The 24,255-nt window shown below is 37.8% G+C and overlaps 1 protein-coding gene across 1 annotated transcript; it reads right to left on the bottom strand.

Annotated features, from left to right (window-relative positions):
- Positions 1-154: 154 nt before the first annotated feature.
- Positions 155-24,043, bottom strand: LOC132846050 (carcinoembryonic antigen-related cell adhesion molecule 5-like). Its single transcript, XM_060870564.1, has 18 exons — positions 24,028-24,043; positions 23,573-23,845; positions 20,610-20,647; positions 19,388-19,462; positions 19,195-19,227; positions 17,993-18,033; positions 16,510-16,600; positions 15,094-15,441; positions 11,850-11,919; positions 10,715-11,029; positions 9,454-9,726; positions 9,092-9,358; positions 8,018-8,147; positions 7,646-7,683; positions 2,193-2,215; positions 1,796-1,870; positions 1,593-1,656; positions 155-382 (listed from the first exon to the last, which is right to left on the bottom strand). Coding segments are annotated over exons 1-17 (2,115 nt in total). The 5' UTR covers positions 24,029-24,043; the 3' UTR covers positions 155-382; positions 1,593-1,632.
- Between the last annotated feature and the right edge of the window lie 212 nt (positions 24,044-24,255).

A 24,255-nucleotide genomic window follows, 5' to 3' on the forward strand; every position in this document is an offset into this window, starting at 1 on the left:
GCAGATAAACAACATTATTATTATAATATTATATTATTATATTATATTATATTATATTATTATAATATTTATTATAACGTTATTATAAATAACTGTAGAATAAGACTAAACTTAAGGTTAAAAGTTAAATTTAGCAATCTTGAGTACATTAGAATGAATAAAGAAGTAATGCACTTTATTGTCTTATAAAATTACTACAAATACATGTTTTTATACATTTTCACTATCAGATCTGTCATATGTACAGATTTCAACTCATGCTACAATTATAAAGATATTTAATAATTCTGAATCAGTTTTTTTCTCTCTTTACACCAATCAAACGAAATATTCACTGTTACTTCCTCCTCCCAGAGCTGGTGACATTTGCCCTCTGTAATCCCTATAACAGATAAAATGCAGTGTGTTGATCACAATGTCTTTCTTCCTGAACTGGGTTTAAATAAACATTATACAAAATAATCCTTGCAGCAAAAGTGTTTGAAACTGAATAAGAATTACATGACTTAAAAATAAATGTAAAACATTATAATGTAACAAAGCCTAGACAAGAAGAGTTAAATGCTGGTGCAGGAGGAAATGGATTTTTCTGAAAAGACCATAAACATCACTGATAAAGAATAAGAGGAGGTCAAAGATCACTGAACAGTAAACATTCAGGTGGGATTTGACACAGAGTTTTATGCATATAACAATACATTAATAATTAACCATTAAGAGCAATCAGGAATATAAAAATGTTTGTTGAAAATTCAAATGTTTGGACTGTTCATAAACTTGCCAAGAAGAGGACAGATGAGCAAACAGTTTTACAGTATCAGAGTGGTACAGAGTTTAACTGAGTTTTGTGGTTGCTATGTTTTAAGTAGTTCTTAAGGGCTGCATGAAAGTGCATCACCTAAACATCAGCAAGGATCAGTCACACTACAAACAGGACTGTGTTATAGCCAAATGAGTTCTTGTGAACAATGTTGTTATAACTCTGTTGAAATTGAGCATGAAATGCATGAAGTGCCTATAACCTTCTTAGCCATTACAAGAGAAATTATGTTGATGAAACATTAACTAAAACTAAAAAATATAGATCCTTTATAAAAATAGGCTCTGATATTCCAGGAGTGCCAATATTTAGAGTAAAACTGAAACATTTCACTGATTGTCTCAATCCACATTAACTACACTGTTACTACACTTACTCAGGGCTGTCTGTCTGCCGCTGTATTGCATGGTAACATGCTCTATCTGGTGTGTCATCTTGAGGATTTATTTTACTTAAGAGAGAAAAAAAATCACAATACTTTTAGTTATACTATGTTTGAAATGCTCGTTACTCCATCAGTTTCTTGCAGTTGTAGTGAATATCAGCACAGCTGTGAGTAATTACAGAACTCAAACTGCAGCCTCGTGCCTACAACCAAATCACAGCCGTGCTGATGTTCAATATAACAGAACTTATAACAGAACTGCAATATTTCTTAAATATCATTTGTTGCATGAGTTATTCTGGAGTTCACTTCAGTGCTATATGAGTATTTCTCCAATCTACTACTTTGATTCTTGTCCTAAATATAATTGAAGAAAAAGCTACTTACCTCATTATCTACAAGGAGCTGAGTGCATGATTTCTGCATGTCAGGGGTTTTCATACATTACTCCCTAGATGGTTAGTAATAAATTAATTCAATAAGCTGTACTTGACATCACAAAACATCAGAATAGCAATAGTTACATTCATCACAATGGGAATAGGATTAAATTAATAATGGTGTACAAATCAAATAAATGGACTGTTTACCTCATCAGGGTGAGGTGTGTGACGCATCACAGGGTTCTTATTTTGGGAGCCAACCATATTTTCATAGTATGTATCCTAAAAATAAAAGAACGCTGTAAAATGGGTAAATAATTACATTTATGACATACATTTAGTGAACTGTGTGTTTACTGATGATTATTAAGTTTTCAGCTGATTATTAGTTCACATTTGAGTCCATGCAACATCATGTCTATGAGCAGCACGACACAGACTAATCTATGGTTTCTACATGCTGTGGAAGGAAGTACAGTCGTTCCAGCAGCTTTAAAGGTAAAGAGCATCTAAATTAAATATCTTGCAGTGTATCTTGCTTCTTCAAATTTCCACATTTTCCTACTATCACCACTTTTTTTCCCGAATAAAGAAACTGACTTACATGTCCACCTGCATTATGTGTTGCTGTATAAGAAAGAATATATAAATACTGTAAATCATTATGTTGTAGTAAATTATGGTGTATGTAAATACTGTACAGTCTAAACAAACAAAATATCCCAGGAATGGCATAATCATATCTCATAACAATGCCATCAGCTAAATGTCTGGGGCCTGTTGCACAAAAGTAGAATTAAGACATCCAGAATAAATGACTATAAATGAATAAATGAATCCAAAATAAGTGCTTCCAGGCTTAATTGGCTGCACAAAGACCAAGCCAGGATGAGCAGACACGGATTCATCAAGCCAGGTGAAACCAATCCTTGATATGTGCGCGCTCACGGCTCACTCAAACAGACCCGCCACCGATCACAGATTCACTGATTCACCATGGCAACTACAGCGGCGTACTTTTCCCCGTCGGAGGCACAAATCCTCATGGAGGCATACGAGGAGGTAAAAGACATAATTAAGAAGAAAGGCAACACCGCCACAGTGATAAAGCAAAGAGAAAAAGTGTGGCAAAGTATTGCAGACCACCTGAATGCGTAAGTAGTGAACAATTACACACTCAATTATGAAACATTTGAATTTTTAATTGAAATGGACTGCAGATATGAGTGAAATTGTGTAAAGTAACTCCATCACACTGTACTGTATAAGGCTTTGATAAATTATCAAAGCCTTACATTATTACTACGCTCACTAGTACAATTTAATCTTAGCCGTTGTACTCTGCTTCTTATGTTGTCCACCTATGTGTTCTCCTGCGTTTATTAATGTAAAGCTGCTTTGAAATAAGAATAATCACTTTAATTTATATAGTGCCTTTCAAAGGACCCAAGGTCGCTTGCTCACTGACTCCATTGAATGTTGTTGTGTGATAAAGAAAGTGTCTCTTTTTGTGTGCGTGATGTAGATTAAACATGACCGGGCCAAAACAGTCCACTTTTTACATCATGGCTGTGTCAAGAATATCACTGTGTTTATGAGGTAGTAATGATGAGATTTTGTGTTGACAGGTGAATTCTCTGGTGTGTTGCTGGGAGACAGGGGGTATGGCTGCCAGCCTTTTCTCCTGGCACCTTTCACAATCCCCTAGGAAGCACAGCAGTCCTACAACAATGCCCATGCCAGGACCAGGGCCAGGGTTGAAATGACCTTTGGCCTCCTGAAGGCACGCTTTCACTGCCTTCACAAATTAAGGGTCAGCCCTGTGAGAGCATGTGACATAACTGTGGCTTGTGCTGTCCTCTACAATGTGGCCTGCCTGAGGAAGGAGAGGGCCCCCAGAGTGCCACCAGCCATGGACTGGGACAATCCAGCAATCTTCCCTGATGACGACAGTGGTTGGATGCTGAGGGACCAATATGTTTTGAATTATTTTAGTTAGTACGTGTGCTTTTGTGTGTGAATTTGGGTCTTTTTGTGTTCTATATATATATATATATATATATATATATATATATATATATATATATATATATATATATATATATATATATATCGGCACAGCTTTTGCAATCTTTACGGTAAAGGTAGTGGAACCGCACACACCAATTGCATGCGAGTTAAACCATCCCACGTGATACCACTCAGCCAATCAAGTCTGTGCATTCCTGAAGTAAACCCTGCGACTCAACAGTGCAAGAGTAAAGTTACACGTGAAAGAAAGGTAGCGATACATGTAGAAAACAAAGGGAGAGAAACAGGCGAGTGAGACGGAGAAAGGGAGAGAAACAGACGAGTGAGACGGAGAAAGGGAGAATAAAGAACAAATGCCGCTCTCTAAAAAAGAAAAGTGGACAGCGAAAATAGAGAATTTAATCCAGAATGGACAGACTCATTTCTGTTTCTGTTTCATTTCATACTTCCCACTGGGAGCACTAAACCAGTGTGTCTCATATGTAAACCAGTGTGTCTCAGAAACCGTGGCACTTATTAAAAGTGGCAATGTGAAACGCCGTTATGAGACAAAACATAAAGGTTTTGAACAAACATATCCACTCAAATCTGAAGATACTGTCCCTGAGACAGCTTGTCCCTATACATCCTGACCATGTTTGGCTCTACATACAACTGCAAAGCAGCTTTCTCTACAATCAGAATCAGATTTATTGGCCAAGTGTGTTGACACACACAAGGAATTTGGTTCCAGCAGTTTGTGACTCAAAAGGTACAGACATAAATAACATAATACTATACAAGAAAACAATGCAGACGATGAGATACAATATAGACAGAATGAGTATAAAATATGGATATAGAATGAATAAAATATATAAAATATGAATATGGAATATGATCAGTAATGTACATAGTGCGGGAGTGCAAATAACAATATTGTGCAATATTATGCTTTTTGTACAATATACAGCAGCAGTAGTGTGTGTAATATATACAGATGATTTGATGATTGACAGTCCTGATAATGCAGAACTTATGATAAGAAGCAGTGAATATAATTATGGTTAGTTCAGGGTGATTGCCTGGGGAAAGAAACTGTTCCTGTGTCTAGCAGTTTTAGTAAGCAAAGTTCTGTAGCACCTGCCAGAAGGGAGGAGAAAAGAGGGATTTTTTCTGCTGTTCTAACCGTTCGTTGCAGTCTGTTTCTGTCCTGTTTTGTTGCTGCACCAAACCAGATGGTGATGGATGTGCACAGGACAGATTCTATGACTGCAGTGTAGAACAGTATTAACAGCTCCTGTGGCAGACCATACTTCTTTAATTGACGTAGAAAGTACATCCTCTGCTTGGCCTTTTTGATGATAGAGTTTATGTTGCACTCACATTTCAGGTCTTGGGAAATAGTAGTGCCCAGAAACTTGAAGGCCTCCACAGATGACACCGGGCTGTTGGATATTGCGTAGTGTTGAGGGGTGTTTCCTAAAGTCCACTATCATCTCCACAGTTTTGAAGGTGTTTAGCTCCAAACTGTTCTGACTGCACCATAGCACCAGTCGCTTTACCTCCTGTCGGTACGCAGATTCATCGCCATCTTGGATGAGACCGATGAGCGTAGTATCATCTGCAAACCTCAGGAGTTTAACAGTTGGGTCACTTGAAGTGCAGTCATTAGTGTAGAGGGAGAATAGCAGTGTGGAGAGGACGCATCCCTGTCGAGCGCCAGTGCTGATTTGTCCGAATGCTGGAGGTGACACCTCCCAGTCTCACCTGTTGTTTCCTATCTGTCAGGAAGCTGGTGATCCACTGACAGATGGAAGGGGGTATAGTGAGCCTTAGGAGTTTGGAGTGAAGAATTCCCGGTATTATTGTATTAAAAGCCGAACTAAAGTCAACAAACAGAATCCGGGCGCATGTCCCTGGGCAGTCCAGGTGTTGCAGAATGTAGTGCAGTCCAATGTTGACTGCGTCCTCCATTGACCTGTTTGCACGGTAGGGATCCAGCATCTGTTCTGTGACAGTCTTTAGGTGGGCCAATACCAGCTGTTCAAAGGTCTTCATGACAACAGATGTCAGAGCGACAGGCCTGTAGTCATTTAGTCCAGTGATGGAGGATTTCTTGGGGACCGGGACGACTGTGGAGAGTTTAAAGCAGGAGGGGACTTCACATAGCTCCAGAGATCTGTTGAAGATATTGGTGAAAATAGGAGCCAGTTGATCAGCACATGCTTTGAGACAGGAGGGGGAGACCCCGTCTGGGCCAGGGGCTTTCCTTGTCTTCTGTCTCTGAAAGAGCCGATTCACATCCTCTTCACAAATCGTGAGTGCAACTTGAGTGCTGGGGGGAGTTGTTAATGGGGTTCCCAGAGGTGTGATATCAGTCAGTGTGCTGGGTTGGATGGGAGGTGTGAAGATGCTGTTCTCAAACCTGCAGTAGAAGGTGTTGAGGTTGTCAGCCAGGTCTTTGTTTGCTTCAGAGGGAGATGGGGGCGACTCTTGTAGTTTGTGATGTCTTGCAGGCCTTTCCACACTGACGCAGGGTTGTTATCTGAGAACCTCCATTTCAGCTTTTCAGAGTAGCTTCTTTTGGCTATTCTGATCTCCTTCGTCAGTAGGTTCCTGGCCTGCTTATACAGAGTTTTGTCTCCCCCTCTGTAGGCATCTTCCTTGGCTTGTCGAAGTTTTTTGAGTTTGGCTGTGAACCATGGCTTGTTGTTACTGTATTTGCAGAAGGTTTTGGTTGGCACACACACGTCTTCACAAAAACTTATGCAAGATGTCACAGTGTCAGTCAGTTCATCCAGGCTGTCAGTTCCAGCCTCAAAGATACTCCAATCAGTGCAGTCAAAACAGTCTTGTAGTTCCTGCTTTGCCTCACTGGTCCATCTCTTCACTGTTTTTACTACAGGCTTAGTAGATTTTAGTTTCTGCCTGTATGTTGGATTAAGATGGACCAAACAGTGATCAGAGAATCCGGATTATTTTGCTCCAGGCCAGATAAACACACAGAAAGTAAACAAAAAGAAAGAAAGTACTAGAGAGAGTCGGGCCGAGGCAGCCATCTGCGGCGCCATCTTGGTCAGAGAATGAACATATGAACATAATCAAAACTATATATGGTTCCAGGGTCACTAATGAGCACCTCCACATGTGTATGAGAATGGCCCTGACTCCATTCAAGCCCAGGTTTAAAATCCTGGCAAGCCAAGCTAGAGCTCAGTTCTCTCACTGAGATATAAAAGGGAAAGTTAAGCACTTTATTTAAACACACAATTTTCACATTTTATTTATTTTCTCATATTTTGAAATGTAGCCCTACTTTTATTTATTTAATAAGAGAACTGTATACAAATCTACAATCATACATATGTTCAGTTCTATATTACGTGACAATATATATTGTCAAAAAGTTTTTGAATTGTACTGAATTTATTTGATTTGACAATCAGGTATTGATTGCTTGCAGATGTTGATACAACTACTAGGCTACTTAAATATATATCACACTAACTAGTTAGACATTATGATCTTCTGGACCTTTGCTTCAAGAAATTTTCTCTTACTGGACCTCTTTAAATTTTAGTTGAATACCTCTGGTCTATGGGAAACTGTAAATTATCTAATAATCTAATAGCAACATCATCTAAAAATCATCATTTATCTAAAATGATTGACATTAATGATCACAAATGTTTAAATAATGACAGTGGGTCTAGTTATATGTGATAATGTATAGTGGGCAGTGGAATAGCTATTGGTTTCCGTTTGTGGTGACTGCTGACTGACAAAATGGATGAGATTAAATAGATCCTAGAACTTAGCCTGGTCTGGAGCAGGCTAGCTCCAAAGAATAAATCTCCATGGTAATTTATACCATAACATCCTACCGCCCCCTAATCCAGCTTTATTGCAACCGGATCACGGATAAATTGAGCCAGGATCACCAAGATATCCCGGCTTAATCCCTTCTCCTAGTTTTGTGCAATAGGCCCCTGGTCTTTGAGACTGAGCAAATATTTATTAATGACTGAAGATCTTCACACAAACCTTCATGCTGGTTATTTCCTCTGGAGTTTGTTCTTGGCCTGAATGCCAGTAAAATGTAGACCAGATTATAGAGTCATACAGATTCAAGTGTTATTTCACATTACATGAGTGAGCAACAAGAAGACAAATTTACATAGACATATTTAATATTAAGAACACATACATTTGATATCAAATTTACTTCACCTTTATAAGAACAGCACTTTGAGTGTTAGTTATAATTCTGAACAATTAAACAGTTATGATGCTGACTTCTTGTTCTATGAGTCACTTACTAAAAATACATGTTTATAATTCATGTAGAAAAAACTGTAATTAAATACCCATATATGAAATAAGTAGATTAGAAATTAAGGGTCTAATTTTACTTACATTTCTTTTACTTTCACAAAATAGAAAATCAAACCAGCAATTCCAGCAACAGCTAATAAAACTCCAATAACAATCCCAGCTATAGCTCCTGCAGACAGTGCACCTCCATCTCCTCCTTCACTCCCACTATCTATTAAAAGAAAAAATAGAAACCTGCAGATTATCTTTTAAGAACCCGTCACCATTGACTAAGTTATTTTTAAGTGTTTTTTTTTGAGCAGTGAGGTTTGACCAGTGAAAAGATTTATAAGTGTCTACAGTCAGAAAATATAGTCCAGTATCATTCTCATTCAGGCTCCTGAGCTCCAGAGCTATTGTAGTGGTGTCAAGACTGACTCTCTTTGTATAATGGCAGTATATTAATTGTATTCAATGTTCCAGAAAGAATATTTGTTGTATTAACCCTCCATTTGACTATGTAGTAATGAGGATCAGGAATATGAATTGGGGTAATTACCCAGCCGCTTTATTTATGCTCTCGGATAATTTAAAACTCTTAGCTTATGTAATTTTAAATAAACTATACAGCATTGTGAGTCTGTATTGTAAACATATGTCATCATTTTAAAAATGATTATAGAACCTGAATTTTTAAAGATAGTGTTCATAAGTACAGTGAGAAGCTCAAGCATATTGAAAGGAGATAATTATTTAACAACTAAGGAAGGATTGCTCATTGTCACTGCTTTATAACAGTCATCACAGAAGACTGTGGTTTTCACTGAGACATGACAACCCATGATTTCCCTATAACAGCATGCCACAACTCTGTTTACTTCTTACATTAAAAAGATAGTTAAATCTAACAGTTTTACTTACTTGTGAGTTCAAAATATTGTATGAATCCATTTTCACTTTCTTTGTAAAGAGATTAATCTGTCAAAGTTTTTCACGTTAACCAGTTAATTTACAATTTTATACAATTCGCCATTTTTCTGTTTCTATCTACTGCATATAAACTTTTTTGCTACCAAAATTTGAACAAAAATGAAAATTCTCCACAAATCTAGAGAACTGCTTTGATTTGAATTTAATTTTGTTGCACATGATTTCTATAACTAATCTATAACCCACCTAGTATAGTGACACTGATGGGTGGAGACACAGAATATTGTAGAGTCCGTGTGTTATGTACTATGCAGGTGTAATTGCCAGTTTGATTGATCTGAATGTTGTTCAGTTTGAGCTCTTGGCCCATTTCACTAAGCTCTCTTCCATTCACAGCCCAATGAAACTTAGCAGCAGGCCTGGACTCAGCTGAGCAGTTTAATTTGAGATTAGACCCAGAAATGTAGAAGGGTTTCTCTGGATCTGCTGCTGCAGCAACATTTTCAGGACCATCTGCAATGGAACAATCCATATTTAGTCAGCTTTAGAGCCGTGTTAGAGCCAGCTTTAGAGCCTGTTAACAAGTAGCATGATATGAAACGACTCACAGTAAACAATGAGGATAGATTGACTCTTTTTTCTGTTGATGCTGTTGTATGCTTCACACACGTATGTGCCTGTGTCACCTCTCCTCACACTGGTAATGGTTAAATTTCTGTTGTTGTCTGTTAGCTGGACTCGCTCCCCTGCCTTTACCTCAGAGCTGCCATTTAGCCAAATAAATGAAAGAAAGGAGCCAGATGCAGAGCAGACGAAACTCACAGTGTTGAATTCAACCAGCTCTGTATGATTTGGTACTATGGTAACGTTGGAGACTGGAACTGGGGGTTAAAACGTAGTACAGGGCTCAGACACAACATAACACATCAACACTAATAAACTATAATCAAAATATAACAGTAATCACTGTATCAACTCTTTAGCTCTATTAGGTCTCTTTATTTTAAATAATTAAGATATTTTAACTATACTTTTGTAGTAAAACCTTTAAAAAATGAGAATAATAAGAAGTAAAATTGTACAATAATTATTTCACTGTCACCTTTAAATTAAGGAAAACTCTCAAAATCAAGAAATAACCTAAATGGCTGAAAACAGCACAGTTTTCAAATTTTGTGTAACTTATACAGCAATTTATAAAAACTAATATTATAAACATAATTAATAAGATTCAAATAAACATGATTTATACAATTTAAGGCTGTACTGTAAAAAAATTGCAGCTAGTGGTTATTAAAATAAGGAAAGCCTTTACTATGTACATATAGAGCTCATTAACTGGGATAATAATGAACACCCCCAAAAGGCCCCAGTGAACTCAGCATATTCATTTTTCTCACTGCTTGTAGTTGGGGATTTTCAAGTTCATTTCAATTTATTTGTATAACAATTCACATTGTCTTAAGCAGCTTTACAGAAGTATACAAACATGTTGCAGCTACGCCACAAATGCACCAATATCCCTGTGTTGTGGCTTAAAAAAAGATTTTCACATAGTCTGCAATGTCTGTCAAAAACAGTCTCTGCTTAATAAACAAGCAGCACAACATTGATATTTAATAATATAATACTAAAATTAAGAGATATTTAAATTCACTAAAATACATTAAAATGTTTAAAAGAAGTCTCTTATAGAATCAGAGGCATTTGTGAATAGAGATGCTTAATTGTACTGATGACTTTTTCACTGTTGCACTGAGCAGCAGCAGAGACACCTGAGCACCTAAAGTTTTACCTTGTATTTACAAAATAAGAAACTGTAAAACACTGTAAAACAACTGTGTTTAAAAGAAAAGTTTTTTTACTCACCAAGCACCAGCAGTGAGGTCTGACCATTGTGACTAGTTACAGTTTCTACACTCAGTACATATTGTCCAGTATCATTCTCAGTCAGGCTCCTGAGCTCCAGAGCTAAAGATATGGTGTTAAAACTGACTCTGTCTTTGTACGGTGGCGTTATAGTAATTCCATTCGGTGGTCCAATAAGAATGTTCGTTGTATTAACCCTCCATCTGACTGAGAAGTAAGGAGGATCAGGAATACGTTTTGGGGTAATTACTACATTCTCCCCAACTGTTTTATTTATACTCTCAGGTAATTCCAACACTTGGCCAAAGCCTCGACCTGTGTGAATAAACAAATATATACGTTTAGCTTCGTTTAGTCCTCATTTATTGTCTGCGTTCTGTCAGAAATCACAGTAATAAAAACAGACCCAAATGTAGGGATACAAAATAAAAACAGATTTTATTATCAAAGACAAAAAAAATAAATAAATACACGAAACAGAAACTAAAACACTGAACTCAGAGGAAATAAATACACATAATAATGAACCCAATAACAAACAGGTGAGTGAGACAAGACACGTGACAGAAAACACTGCCGGAACGCCCCCTAACGGTCGAACAGAGAATGTCCATGCAGGAGTCCTGACAGGGAATTAAATAATAAAGCTGTATTTACAGTAAAGTTTCACTAAGATTATTAACTGTAGATTTTGTTTTTGATCAGAAAAAACATCAAGATTTAGGGTGAAATTAGATTCTTATAAGCAGTTACATTACATTGATTACATTAAACAAGTAATGAGATGAAAATACAACAAAAACATCTTTAGGAGTAGATCCTGTGATGATTATTACATTTTCACAATAAATTTTTATTGTTCAAAAGCTTTCATGTCATGACACTCAACATGTAGTTTTCTTTGGTAGTCTTTTGTGTATATATATGTATATATATGTGTGTGTGTGTGTGTGTGTGTGTGTGTGTGTGTGTGTGTGTGTGTGTGTGTGTGTGTGTGTGTGTGTGTGTGTGTGTGTGTGTGTATGTGTGTGTGTGTGTGTGTGTGTAACATAAATATTTAATTATGTTAAATGAGAGAGAGAGAGACAAAGAGAGAGAGAGAGAGAGAGAGAGAGAGAGAGAGAGAGAGAGTCACCTGAACATGTCAGCATCAGAAGCAGACTGCAGCACACAGTGTGTAAGTCCATCAGGAGAGATCCGGAGCTCTACAACTGCTACTCAATAATCGTCTCTAAAGAGAGATCTGTACTGAATAATCACTTCAGGCTTCAGTGGTTAAAATAATGTCATGTTCAGTTTCCGCATTTGTAACTGTATAACTAGCAATGGACGAGTGACATAATCTGTGACCTTTGAACAAAACTTTGTTTATGCTAATTCTCTTCAGATGTTAAACCCATTTATGTTGTTATAGCAATATAAGATGTTCACCTCAGTTAATATCTGATACATCATTTCTGATTATGTCAGTTATGAGCTACCGACACTGATCAGACAGTGCCCTCTACTGGTTAAATACAGTTTTACACAGTCACAATATCATGCTATTAGTCTAATAAAGTATGGAGAAGATTCAGTGTCAGAAAAGAGCAAAAAGCATCTGTAGAAAAAAGTTCAAATAAATTACACAGATGGTTTTTATATTCACAAATGTGTCACACTGAAAAGCAAAACTTTCACTGAACTGCTTTTATTTCACTCTCTACTAAAGACAGTTAAAGGATATTATGTTATTATGTTTATGTAAGATGAGGGTCATGTATACATTTTCTGTTCAATAGAAATCACTATAAAATCACTAAACAGAGAACAGAACAGATTGGCAGATTAATGATAATCTCCAAATTTGTACAAATCACAATAGAAATATTTTTGATTTATCTATATCTCTTATGAATTACAGGAAAAATAATAAAAGCTTTAAATTCAGATGCCTGAGATGTATATCTATCTGTTAGAAAGCAGATCAGTAACCTTTTAAACAATATTATTCACACTAATGTATCTCTCTCATTACAGGTCAGGATAAACACTATATATAGTGTATAGAACAGCTTACAAGAGCAAACATAAGGTGAAATATAAAATGCATAGTCTTTGACTGCCTTTATTTATTTTAATCATTCATACAGATTTTTTTTTAATCTAAATCATAATGTTTTTCTCTGAAGTGTGGAATATTACTTTTGGCTTAATCAGCATACTTTGGTCAATGTTTAATCAAATATTCACTTCCTCTTTCTCTTCCTCTTTGTTTTTCTCAGAGCAGTTGATATCTGTCCTCCGGTGAATTAGGGACGGTGTTTTGGACATGTCCAACAGGAATAGGACCCCAAGGCAGGATTAGATAAAGAGATTATTATCTCTCATGTGGCCTGAGAGTGCACTTTTGTCTGGTTAATTAAAACTCCAGTCACAAAAGAATGTTCACTCATACAACGCACCCACAAACCTATGTGCCGTGGTCCACCATCTTGGTACTGTATGTGCAAGTCTGTATTGTTTTCAAAGTATGTGCAATAAATGCAATAACTTGGTAACATTTGCAATAAGAATATCTGCAATAAACAAAACTGTGAAATGATACAGTAGGTGAAATAACTAAAATTTTGTGTGTGCAATAATTTGTCAGGTGAGGAGGCCTGAGGTGTGAGGAGGCTTAGCCATAAGGTCTTTGGTGTGGTTGAGGTCAGAGTTCTAAATATTTAATACTACAGCAAATCTTGGAACTAAAGCATTGAAATAATTCTATACAACTGAATGTTTCAACTTTGTAGCAACAGTTTGGAGAAAGATAAACAATTTTTTGGCAATATATAATATATGTGCAATAGAGGCTGATGGGATAGGACTTTTCTGTATTTTATGTGTACAACATGTTAATTGTTATCTATGTGGGTTGTTGGGAGGAAATGCTAGGATGTATACATTGCCATAAATATAGAATGTATACATTGCCATAAATATCGGATTTATACATTGTCAAAAATATAACGTATAAATTGCCTGCCAAATCAGGTCTGGAGGATTCATACGTTTGGTTCTTTACAAACAAAATGCTGCTGTACCTTTTAGCTTTTTTACAGAATATAATTTCTTAGGTAAATACACTTTTCGGTGAAATAGAATTGGGTGTTCCAGTTGTATAGGATATTTTTTGCACTATTTTTGTATTTTCCAGTTATGCCCAATAGTCTTTACTTATGCTCTGCAATCTCTGATCTTCCAATGCTCTCTATTGGCGAAGGTGTCTTAATAGCATGTTTTTGGGCTAATAAATGCATGCAGAAAATTCACTGTCAGTGAATACCTAAATATACAAAACTGCGTATATTTGACCTATATATACTAATGAATTTTATAGGCTGCCATGTTAATATTGAATTTATTCTGTTTATTGCAGTTTACTGTTCTTTATAGACGTTTTTTTCGGTGGTGTTCTTCTTTTAAAAAAGGTTTGCTGAACAGCATTTCTATATGTACCCAAGACCTTTATACGGTACTGGAAAGATGTACAGAGGAGATCAAAATTAGAAAACAATTTATAAACACTTGATTTTCTCTAAAATATCGTTAATCTTAATTACTTAAGAAATTTTAGCTGTGGGTTTTACTATTGTTTTACTAGAATGTTTTACAAAATAACCAAGACACTGTCATCAAAAAAGTTTCTGCTGTCAAAATTGATTTTTTTTAATGAATTCAGTACATCTGTGGCTGCAGGACATCACTAGTTTAACTTTACCTACAGAATGTCTAACAACGTTCAACATCCTCAAAGAATTCTAAGGTACTTCAGAAAATCCTTAACAATTTTTTTCTACTTTCTCTTCAATGAATATTTCCACAAAAGTACTGAAAAAATAATTGATATATTCAATATTCCAAATAAATCTGTTTGTCTATAGCTTTAACATCAGATTGTAACTTATTAGCAGAACCTCATACCTACATTGAAATGTTGACCCCTTCATACAGTATGCAACCCAAATGACTCCACTTCAGTACAAATACTTATAATAACACCAATATAATCATATTAATATTCATTGCCAAGGACCGGTCGGGAAAGACCCAAATGCAGAGACACCTGGTAGAGGAGAAATGAGACGATTTATTGAGCAACCGCAGAGAAAAATAATCTTGGAGTTAACATATTATTAAGACAAGCCCAATGAGAATGCTAGTAGCTACAAGAGCTTCAAAGACACAAAACAAAGAATTCAGTGCCTTAGCTAAGAAAACACAGATGATATACACAGGCCTAACTAGAAACAAAACTAGAAACTCACAACCCAGTGTTTGTACATGGTCTATGTAGCACCGAAATCCATGCCACAGATAACCCACAATAGATCCAGAAGATCTGAGGAACATACGCTAACACCAAGGAGCAGGCTCGGACTTTCCCGGATAATGGGGAGTGTGAGGCGGACAACCACTTGGTTAAGCACCTTCGGAATGGGAAAGGGGCCGATGAATTGTGGGGAGAGGTGAAGAGGCAAGTCTCTGGTGGAAAGCCACAACCTCCGACCGATACAAGAATTGGGAGCTGCGTGGTGCTTATGGTTGGCCAAGCAGGCATAGCTCTGGGAAGACTTGAGGAGAATGGCACGTGCCTTTCTCCAGGTGCACCGACAGCGTTTGACCAGGGCGAGAGCAGAGGGGACAGATGCCACCAGGTCCAGAGAAGTAAATAGAGGAGGCAACTTGAAAAGGTGACAGAGCTATGGCGGCCGGTGGTTATTTGAGGGTGAATTCTGGAACAGAACTGCTCCTACACCCTAGTCAGAGGCATACACTTTTTTCAATGAACTGGCGGGCCCGGTCAGGCAGAGTCAGCTGAGGTAAAGAGCTCCTTGAGTTTCTTGAAGGCATGTTTGGCCTCTTGGTTATAAGTGATCCTCGATGGCATGACCAGGTATTCATAATGACCTGACAGGGTGTTGGAGGCTGTCTTACACTCATCGCCCTCACTGATACGCATGATATGGTAGGCATTATGAAGGTCCAGTTTAGAGAATAAGGTGACCCTCTGAAGCAACTCAAAGCCAGACATATCAGTGGTAGAAGATAGTGATTCTTAATGGTGATGGCATTCAATGTAAGGGCAGAGGGAGCCATCTTTCTTAGATAAAAAGAAGAATCCAGCACAAGCAGGAGACAAGGAGGGATGAATTAGGATTCCTGGGTGTACAAGGTCATAGCCTCTCTTTCAAGCCCAGAGAGTCTGTAAAGGCATCTGTGGGGTTGGATAGAGCCGGGGAGGAGCTCAATTGCACACTCATAGGGCTGGTGCGGAGGCAGAGAAGAAGCCTTAGTCCAAGGGTACAATACGAGGCAGGAACCGAACTTTGGTCTGGAAAAGGAGGTGGGATCAGGTTCAGAAGGCAATGAAACGGGCAATTAGGACCCCATCCAAAGATGTGTCTGCTGGTCTAGTCCAGTTGGGGTTTGTACAGTACAGTACAGACAGACCACAGTACAGACAGGCTGTCGGACATACGTCGCTTCCTCTCGTCGAGTGTAATGACATTGCTTATCCTCCATGGCCTGGACATGAAAAGAGTGGCACTGTGGTGGCACAGCTGCAAGGGTTGCAAATGGAGAAGTTCATTGGTTGAGTGAGACGGGAAATTCTCTAGGCCTGCCGATCCCGGATCCATCTATCTATTAGAATTGCCACTGAGATACGGTCACCGAAATTAAGGGGCAGCTCATGAGTGGCAAGCTTGTCCTTGACTGTGAAAGTCCACAGTAGAAGGTGTCATACAGTGCCATGGGATTCCACCCACAGGCCACAGCTCCCGTGCGGAAATCCACAGCAAATTTGGGTACAGAGCGATTACCCTGAACTGTCTTAAACAGAGACCACTCCGCATCTTGCTGGGGGGATGTGTTGAAAATTTTACACAGTTCAGCCGAGAAATCTTTGAATGAGGCACAAATTTTCGACTGCCTCTCCCATTCGGCAATCACCCAAAGCTTCGCCTTGCCCGAAAGGAGGGAGATTATGTAAGCCACTCTGGAATGTTCAGATGGGAAAGAAAATGGCTGCAGTTCGAATATCACTGTGCACTGCATCGGGAATACCTGACACAGGCCTAGTTCGCTAGAGTATCGTTCTGTGTGCAGCATGTGCAGTTAAGGGGACTGGCAACAGTGGGTGGATGAGGCGGTCTCTGAGGATGTGGCAGGGGGATAAAAGAGGGAAAGACAAGAGCACTGTTAAGTGACCATGTGATCCTACAGAGCCTGGACCAGCCAGCAGGTATGCCAGCAGTGGCCATGGCAGCTACAGCTCTCTGTAAGTACTTATGAGGATCTGCTTAATGCTGGATTTTTCATGAACAAAAAAAATGTATATATAGACTGATTTAATTTAAATGTTTGAGGGTAAAACAACAGTTTCACATCAGCAAACATACATACATGCATACATACATACATACATGCATACATACATACATGCATACATTCTGACTTTACATATCAGTCAGACGGCCTCTTGGTTGTCCTTGGCCAATAAAAGCAGTTGTGGAGTCCAGACCTTCTGAAGGTCTGTCTACACAAGACTAGGTTCTAACAGCATTTGTGTTGCTCTTGTTCTTGTACTCACTCCGTAAACTCTGGATTTTCCTTCTCAAGTTTGTCCATACCTTTACCAAGTAAAAGTACCTTTATTCTTTAGACAACTCTGTAATCATAACAGCGTTTTGTTTAGCTGGACCCTTTCTAACAAGGAAACTGTAATAATTCTAATGAAATTGGAATGAATTTGTAACTGAATGAGTTTTAACCATTCTAATTTATAACCTTTATAACTTTTTGTATAAGATGTATTGAAAAATCCACAGAATTTCAAACAGGAAAATTAGACACATATGGCTAATAAATGATTTTACAGAATATAAATCTAAAATGGTCATTTAAAAACAAGTGATAGTTTTCTGCTTTAAATAAAGAAATCAAAACAACAAAATGGAAAGCAAGGTAAAAATGATCACTGACCTTTCATAAAATATTCAAGGATATTTCTTATCACAGGCTATGTGAAGGCCAGATAAACAACACTATTAATAACCTTGTTATTAATAATAACTTACATTTTAAATCTGAAAAGTTAAATTTACTAATCCTAAATCCATTAATTAGAATGAATAAAGAAGTAATGCAATTTATTTTCTTATAAAATTACTACACATACATGTTTTCATACATTTTCATCTATCAGATCTGTCAACAAAAACACCAATCAAAACAAATATTCACTGTTACTTCCTCCTCCCAGAGCTGGTGACATTTGCCCTCTGTAATCCCTATAACAGATAAAATGCAGGGTGTTGATCACACAATCATGTCTTTCTTTCTGAACTGGGTTTAAACAAACATTATACAAAATAATCCTTGCAGCAAAAGTGTTTGAAACTGAATAAGAATTACATGACTTAAAAATAAATGTAAAACATTATAATGTAACAAAGCCTGGACTAGAAGAGCTAAATGCTGGTACAGGAGGAAATGGATTTTTCTGAAAAGACCATAAACCACCGATAAGGAATAAGAGGAGGTCAAAGAGCACTAAACAGTAAACATTCAGGTGGGATTTGACACATAGAGTTTTATGCATATAACAATACATTAATAATTAACCATTAAGAGCAATCAGGAACATAAAAATGTTTGTTGAAAATTAAAATGTTTTGACTGTTCGTAAACTTGCCAAGAAGAGGACAGATGAGCAAACAGTTTTACAGTTTCAGAGTGGTACAGAGTTTAACTGAGTTTTGTGGTTGCCATGTTTAAGTAGTTCTTAAGGGCTGCATGAAAGCAGCTCACAAAATGCATCACCTAAACATCAGCAAGGATCAGTCACACTACAAACAGGACATGTTTGATGAGACATTAACTAAATCTGTTTTTAATTTTACTAAATAAAAATAGGCTCTGATATTCCAGGAGTGCCAATATTTAGAGTAGCACTGAAACATTTCACTATTGTCTCAATTCACTTAACTACACTGTTACTACACTTACTCAGGGCTGTCTGTCTACCTCTGTATTGCATGGTAACAAGCTCTATCTGGTGTGTCATCTTGATCATTTATTTTATTTAAGAGAGAAATAAAAATCACAATACATTTGGTAATACTATGTCTGAAATGTCAGTTACTCCATATCAATTTCTTGTTTAATTTTTATCACTTTAACATCACACTCACAGCCTTGCAGTTGTAGTGAATATCAGCACAGCTGTGATTACCTGCAGCACTCAACCTGCAACCTCGTGCCTACAACCAAATCACAGCCATACTGATGTTCAATATAAAAGAACTCCTACTTGTGCAATATTTCATAAATATCATTTGCTGCATTAGTTATTCTGGAGTTCACTTCAGTGCTATATGAGTATTTCTCCAATCTACTACTTTGATGAAACGTATTCTTGTCCTGAATATAACTGAAGTAAAGCTACTTACCTCATTATCTACAAAGAGCTGATTTCTGCATGTCAGGGGTTTTCATATATTACTCCCTAGATGGTTAGTAATAAATTAATTCAATAAGCTGTACTGACATCACAAAATGTCAGAATAACAATAGTTAATTCATCACAATGGGAATAGGATTAAATTAATAATGGTGTACAAATCAAATAAATGGACTGTTTACCTCATCAGGGTGAGGTGTGTGACGCATCACAGGGTTCTTATTATGGGAACCGACCATATTTCCATAGTATGTATCCTAAAAAATAAAAGAACATACGCCATAAAATGGGTAAATAATTACATTTTTGACATACATTTAGTGAACTGTGTGTTTACTGATGATTATTAAGTTTGCAGCTGATTATTAGTACACATTTGAGTCAATGTAAGTTCATGACTTTGAGAAGCACGACATAATCTATGCGTGGACTAATCTATGGCTTCTACATGCTACGGGAGGAAGTACAGTCGTCCCAGTAGCTTAAAAAGTAAAGACCATCTAAATTCAATATCTTGCAGTGTATTTGCTTCTTCAAATTTAAACTAATTTTCCTAATATTACGTTTTTCTTGAATAAAGAAACTGACTTACATGTCCACCTGCATTATGTGTTGCTGTATAAAAAAATAATATATAAATAAATTATTATTTCATCGCTGTCGGCCGGTAACCTCCTATGTCTAAATTTTGTTAATTTCATATTTTTTCACATATCGATGCTATTGGTCAGTCCCCACGTGGGTCTGTTATTTTTACAAATGATGACAGAATTTTTATTTTTGGGTGAACTATCCCTTTAAGGCTTGCTTATATAAGCCCATTGCTGAGTGTATTTGTGTTTGTGAGTAGGGTGAGCCCTTGTTTGTGTGTCTGTGTGCATGGCTCTGTGTGTATTAAACTAGTGAAGCAAATTGTCATAAAAGCTGTGAAAGTCCTTTGGGGTATATATACAGTATTGAACACTGCTGGCAGCAGCGACGTCTGTGTCCGTACCATTCTTATCAATGACAGCATAATCTCGTATCTCCCTGCTCCCAAGTCATAAAGCTTGTATCTCCGATAAAATGTGACTTTGGGAAAATGTTGTGTTAATGTTGGTACACAACAGTATATGATAGCAATATAAGGTATAATAACAACTTTAACGATACAAAGTTTAATAACTCAAAAAAATACGGCGTTTTTTTAATTTCCTGAAAAATAATGGTTTTGGAGTTACGAGGATTCCGCCCGACGGCGAAGATTTGTAGTAAATGGTGGTGTATGTAAATACTGTACAGTCTAAACAAACACAAAATATCCCAGGAATGGCATAATCAATCTCATAACAATGCCATTAGCTAAATGTCTGGTCTTTAAGACTGAGTAAATGTCTATCAATGACTGAAGATCTTCTCACAAACCTTCACTCTGGTTATTTCCTCTGGAGTTTGTTCTTGGCCTGAATGACAGGAAATTGTAGACCAGATTATAGAGTCATACAGACTGAAGTGTTATTTCCTTTACAAGTCAGTTAGCAACAACAAGACATAAATCTTGAAGAACACATACATTGATTTGATTTCAAATTTTTATGTTAAACCGATCATATGAAGTGAACAGAAAGCCATTTGCCAACTGCTATAACTTTGCTGGGCTGTAACTTGGAAAAGTATATTTTATGTAAAGATGTAAAATCAAGATAAATATCAGTGACCTGGAATGCTGTGCATAAATACACTTTATCATTTTTTTAAGGAATTTATACATTCCTAGTTGTAGATCGGCTTCTTTATCTATTTACATTAGTCCTTTTTCTATTAAAACATGGAATTCTGAGGGAATTTGGATTGCATAGCAGGAAATTATTATGTTGGGTTTGTAGAAGCCAACATTCTGTTTTCCTATTTAAGCTTAGACAAAAATATATCAAGAGTAACTCCTCCTAGGGCTTTTGAGCCACATGCACAAAATTCGGATATGTTGTAGACTCTGGTCTGATGTTTGTTGCTATTACCTTTCTAAGCATTCCGAGTACCGGTACTTGTGCCGCAGCCCCGCCCCCAATTTATGCAAAATCAAAAAACTTTTTACAACATTTACATTACATTTACAGCATTTGGAAGACGCCCTTATCCAGAGCGACGTACATAAGTGCTTAAATCTCTAACATTGAATACATTAATGCTGGCTCACTAAGTTACATACTTAAGATACCATGAGTTTAAAACATTTGTTCAAAGTTACAATGAAAAAGTGTCAAAGGGTGTTTTTTTTTTTTTTTAAATGCAAAAGATAAGGCAAGAAGTGCTAGTTGAAGTGTTTCCTGAATAAGTAGGTCTTCAACCGCCACTTGAAAATAGCCAGTGACTCAGCTGTCCGGACCTCTAGGGGAAGTTAATTCCACCACCTTGGTGCCAGTACAGAGAAGAGTCTTGTAGTATACTTGCCTTTTACCCTGAGAGATGGTGGAACCAGTCGAGCAGTGCTGGTAGATCGGAGGGTGCGGGGTGCAGTGCGCGGAGTGATGAGGGCTTTGAGGTAAGAGTGAGCTGGTCCATTTTTGGCTTTGTAGGCCTGCATCAGTGTTTTGAATCTGATGCGTGCAGCTACCGGAAGACAGTGGAGGGATCGCAGCAGCGGGGTGGTATGCGAGAACATTGGCAGGTTGAAAACAAGCCGGGCAGCTGCATTTTGGATCATTTGCAGAGGACGAATTGCATTCATAGGTAGACCTGCCAGCAGTGCGTTGCAGTAATCCAGTCTAGAGATGACAAGAGACTGAACAAGTACCTGAGCAGCCTGTGTGGACAGAAATGGCCGAATCCTTCTAATGTTGTAGAGAAGAAACCGACATGAGCGAGTCACATTAGCAACATGAGAGGAAAAGGACAGTTGATTGTCCATGGTTACCCCAAGGTTGCGAGCTGTAGCTGAAGGGGAGATCAGATCGTTGTGCAAGGATATAGCAAGGTCATGACCTGAGGATGAGTCACCTGGGATGAACAGCAGTTCAGTTTTGCTAGGATTGCGCTTTAACTGATGAGCAGTCTCATCCATGATGAAATTTCTGCCAGACATGCTGAGATCCGGTCAGAAGCTGTGGCATCTGAGGGTGGGAAAGGGAAGATAAGTTGTGTATCATCAGCATAGCAGTGGTAAGAGAACCCACGTGAGGAAATAACTTCCCCAAGAGAGTGAGTATACAGGGAGAAAAGAAGAGGACCAAGTACTGAGCCCTGTGGGATGCCAGTGGAGAGTCTGCGTGGAGCAGATGTCACTCCCTTCCATGTTACCTGATATGAGCGTCCTTCCAGGTAGGAAGCAAACCATTCCCAAGCTGAGCCACAAATCCCAAGACTCCTGAGGGTGGATAAGAGAGTCTCGTGGTTGACCGTATCAAATGCTGCTGAAAGGTCAAGGAGGATAAGGACAGATGACAGTTTGGCTGATCTAGCAGCATGTAGTTTCTCAGAGACATCCAAAAGGGCTGTCTCTGTGGGATGAGCTGCTTTAAAGCCAGACTGGTTGGGGTCTTGGAGGTTGTTCTGTGAGAGATAGACAGACAGTTGAATATAGACAATTGGCTCAAGAATCTTTGAAAGAAATGAGAGAAGTGATACCGGTCTGTAGTTACTGATGTCTGATGGATCCAGAGCGGGTTTCTTTAGGATGGGAATAAGCCGTGCTCTCTTGAAAGTAGTTGGTACCTGACCAGATGCTATGGATCTATTGGCGATAGTGGAAATGAAGGGCAGGAGGTCTTGCGAGATGGTCTGGAGCATAGTGGAAGGGAGTGGATCCAATGGGCAGGTGGTAGGATTGCAAGACTGGATGAGTTGTAAAATCTCTTCTGCTGGACATGTGACATATCAAAACACTCAGAACAATGAGGGGAACTTCCTCATGGGTATTCTAATGACGTCAGGTGACGTCAAGTGATGTCACGTGAAAACAAAATCATTAGCACAACATGGACATGTGGCATATCAAAACACTCAGCCCAAGGAGGGGAATTGCATCACAGGTTTTCGGATGACATCACATCATCTCCACTCGCCTCCAAATGTTTTGGCACCCTAGCGCTCCACTAGATTTCACAAGTTTTATGTCCACTTGCCTCCAAAAGTAACACTGACCCTTATGTCCACTTGCCTCCAAAAAGCACCGGCCTTTGCGAATACTTGCCTCGTCAAAGCCAACATCAAAGTTTGTTGCGACAAACTTTACAAATCTAGTTACATTTGTAATAAACCAGATTAAAACTTGTTTTAGAACCTGAATTTCTTAAATATTGTGTGCTTTTCTAGCATCTGACTTATTCTCACATCAATTCTATTCACATTACAGCAATGCATAATTGTTGAACTGATATGAAATAACTCACCATTAAACTTAATGGTGAGGCTGAATGGGAGACTCTTTTTTCTGCTGACAATGTTGTATGCTTCACACTCGTATGGGCCTGTGTCACCTCTGATCACACTGGTAATGGTCAAATTTCTATTGTTGTTTGTTAGCTGAACTCGCTCCCCTCCCGTTACCTCAGAACTGCCATTCAGCCAAATAAATGAAAGAGAGGAGCCGGACGCAGAGTTCACAGTGTTGTTGAGTTCAACTTCTTTTAGACTTGGTATTATGGCAACATTGTAGACTGGCACTGCGGATTAAAATGTAATACAGGACTCAGATACATGACAGTTCACAATAGATTTAAACACTAATCTATAATCAAAACAGTAATACAGTAATCACTAGAAACACTATTAGCCCTGTCAGTACAGTTAAGACTAAATATCAATGATCTAACGATCAAGATAATACTGTAATCACTTTACTTACTCTTGCTACCAGGACATTGCTACAAAGGAAAAACGATATCAGCACAACCGGACTCCATCAATTCTTGCTGGCTAATGTTGGACACTGCAATTTGATAAAATCAGGAGCAAAGTACTTTTATTTATGTTGAACTTAATAGCGTATTAGAAACATAAACACGATTAAATACAATAATACCAGTAAACAGTTAACTGTCTATTTCTCAGAGTTCCTACGTGATGCAGCAAA

Source organism: Tachysurus vachellii, chromosome 5 (genome assembly GCF_030014155.1).
Source record: "Tachysurus vachellii isolate PV-2020 chromosome 5, HZAU_Pvac_v1, whole genome shotgun sequence".
Lineage (NCBI taxonomy): Eukaryota > Metazoa > Chordata > Actinopteri > Siluriformes > Bagridae > Tachysurus > Tachysurus vachellii.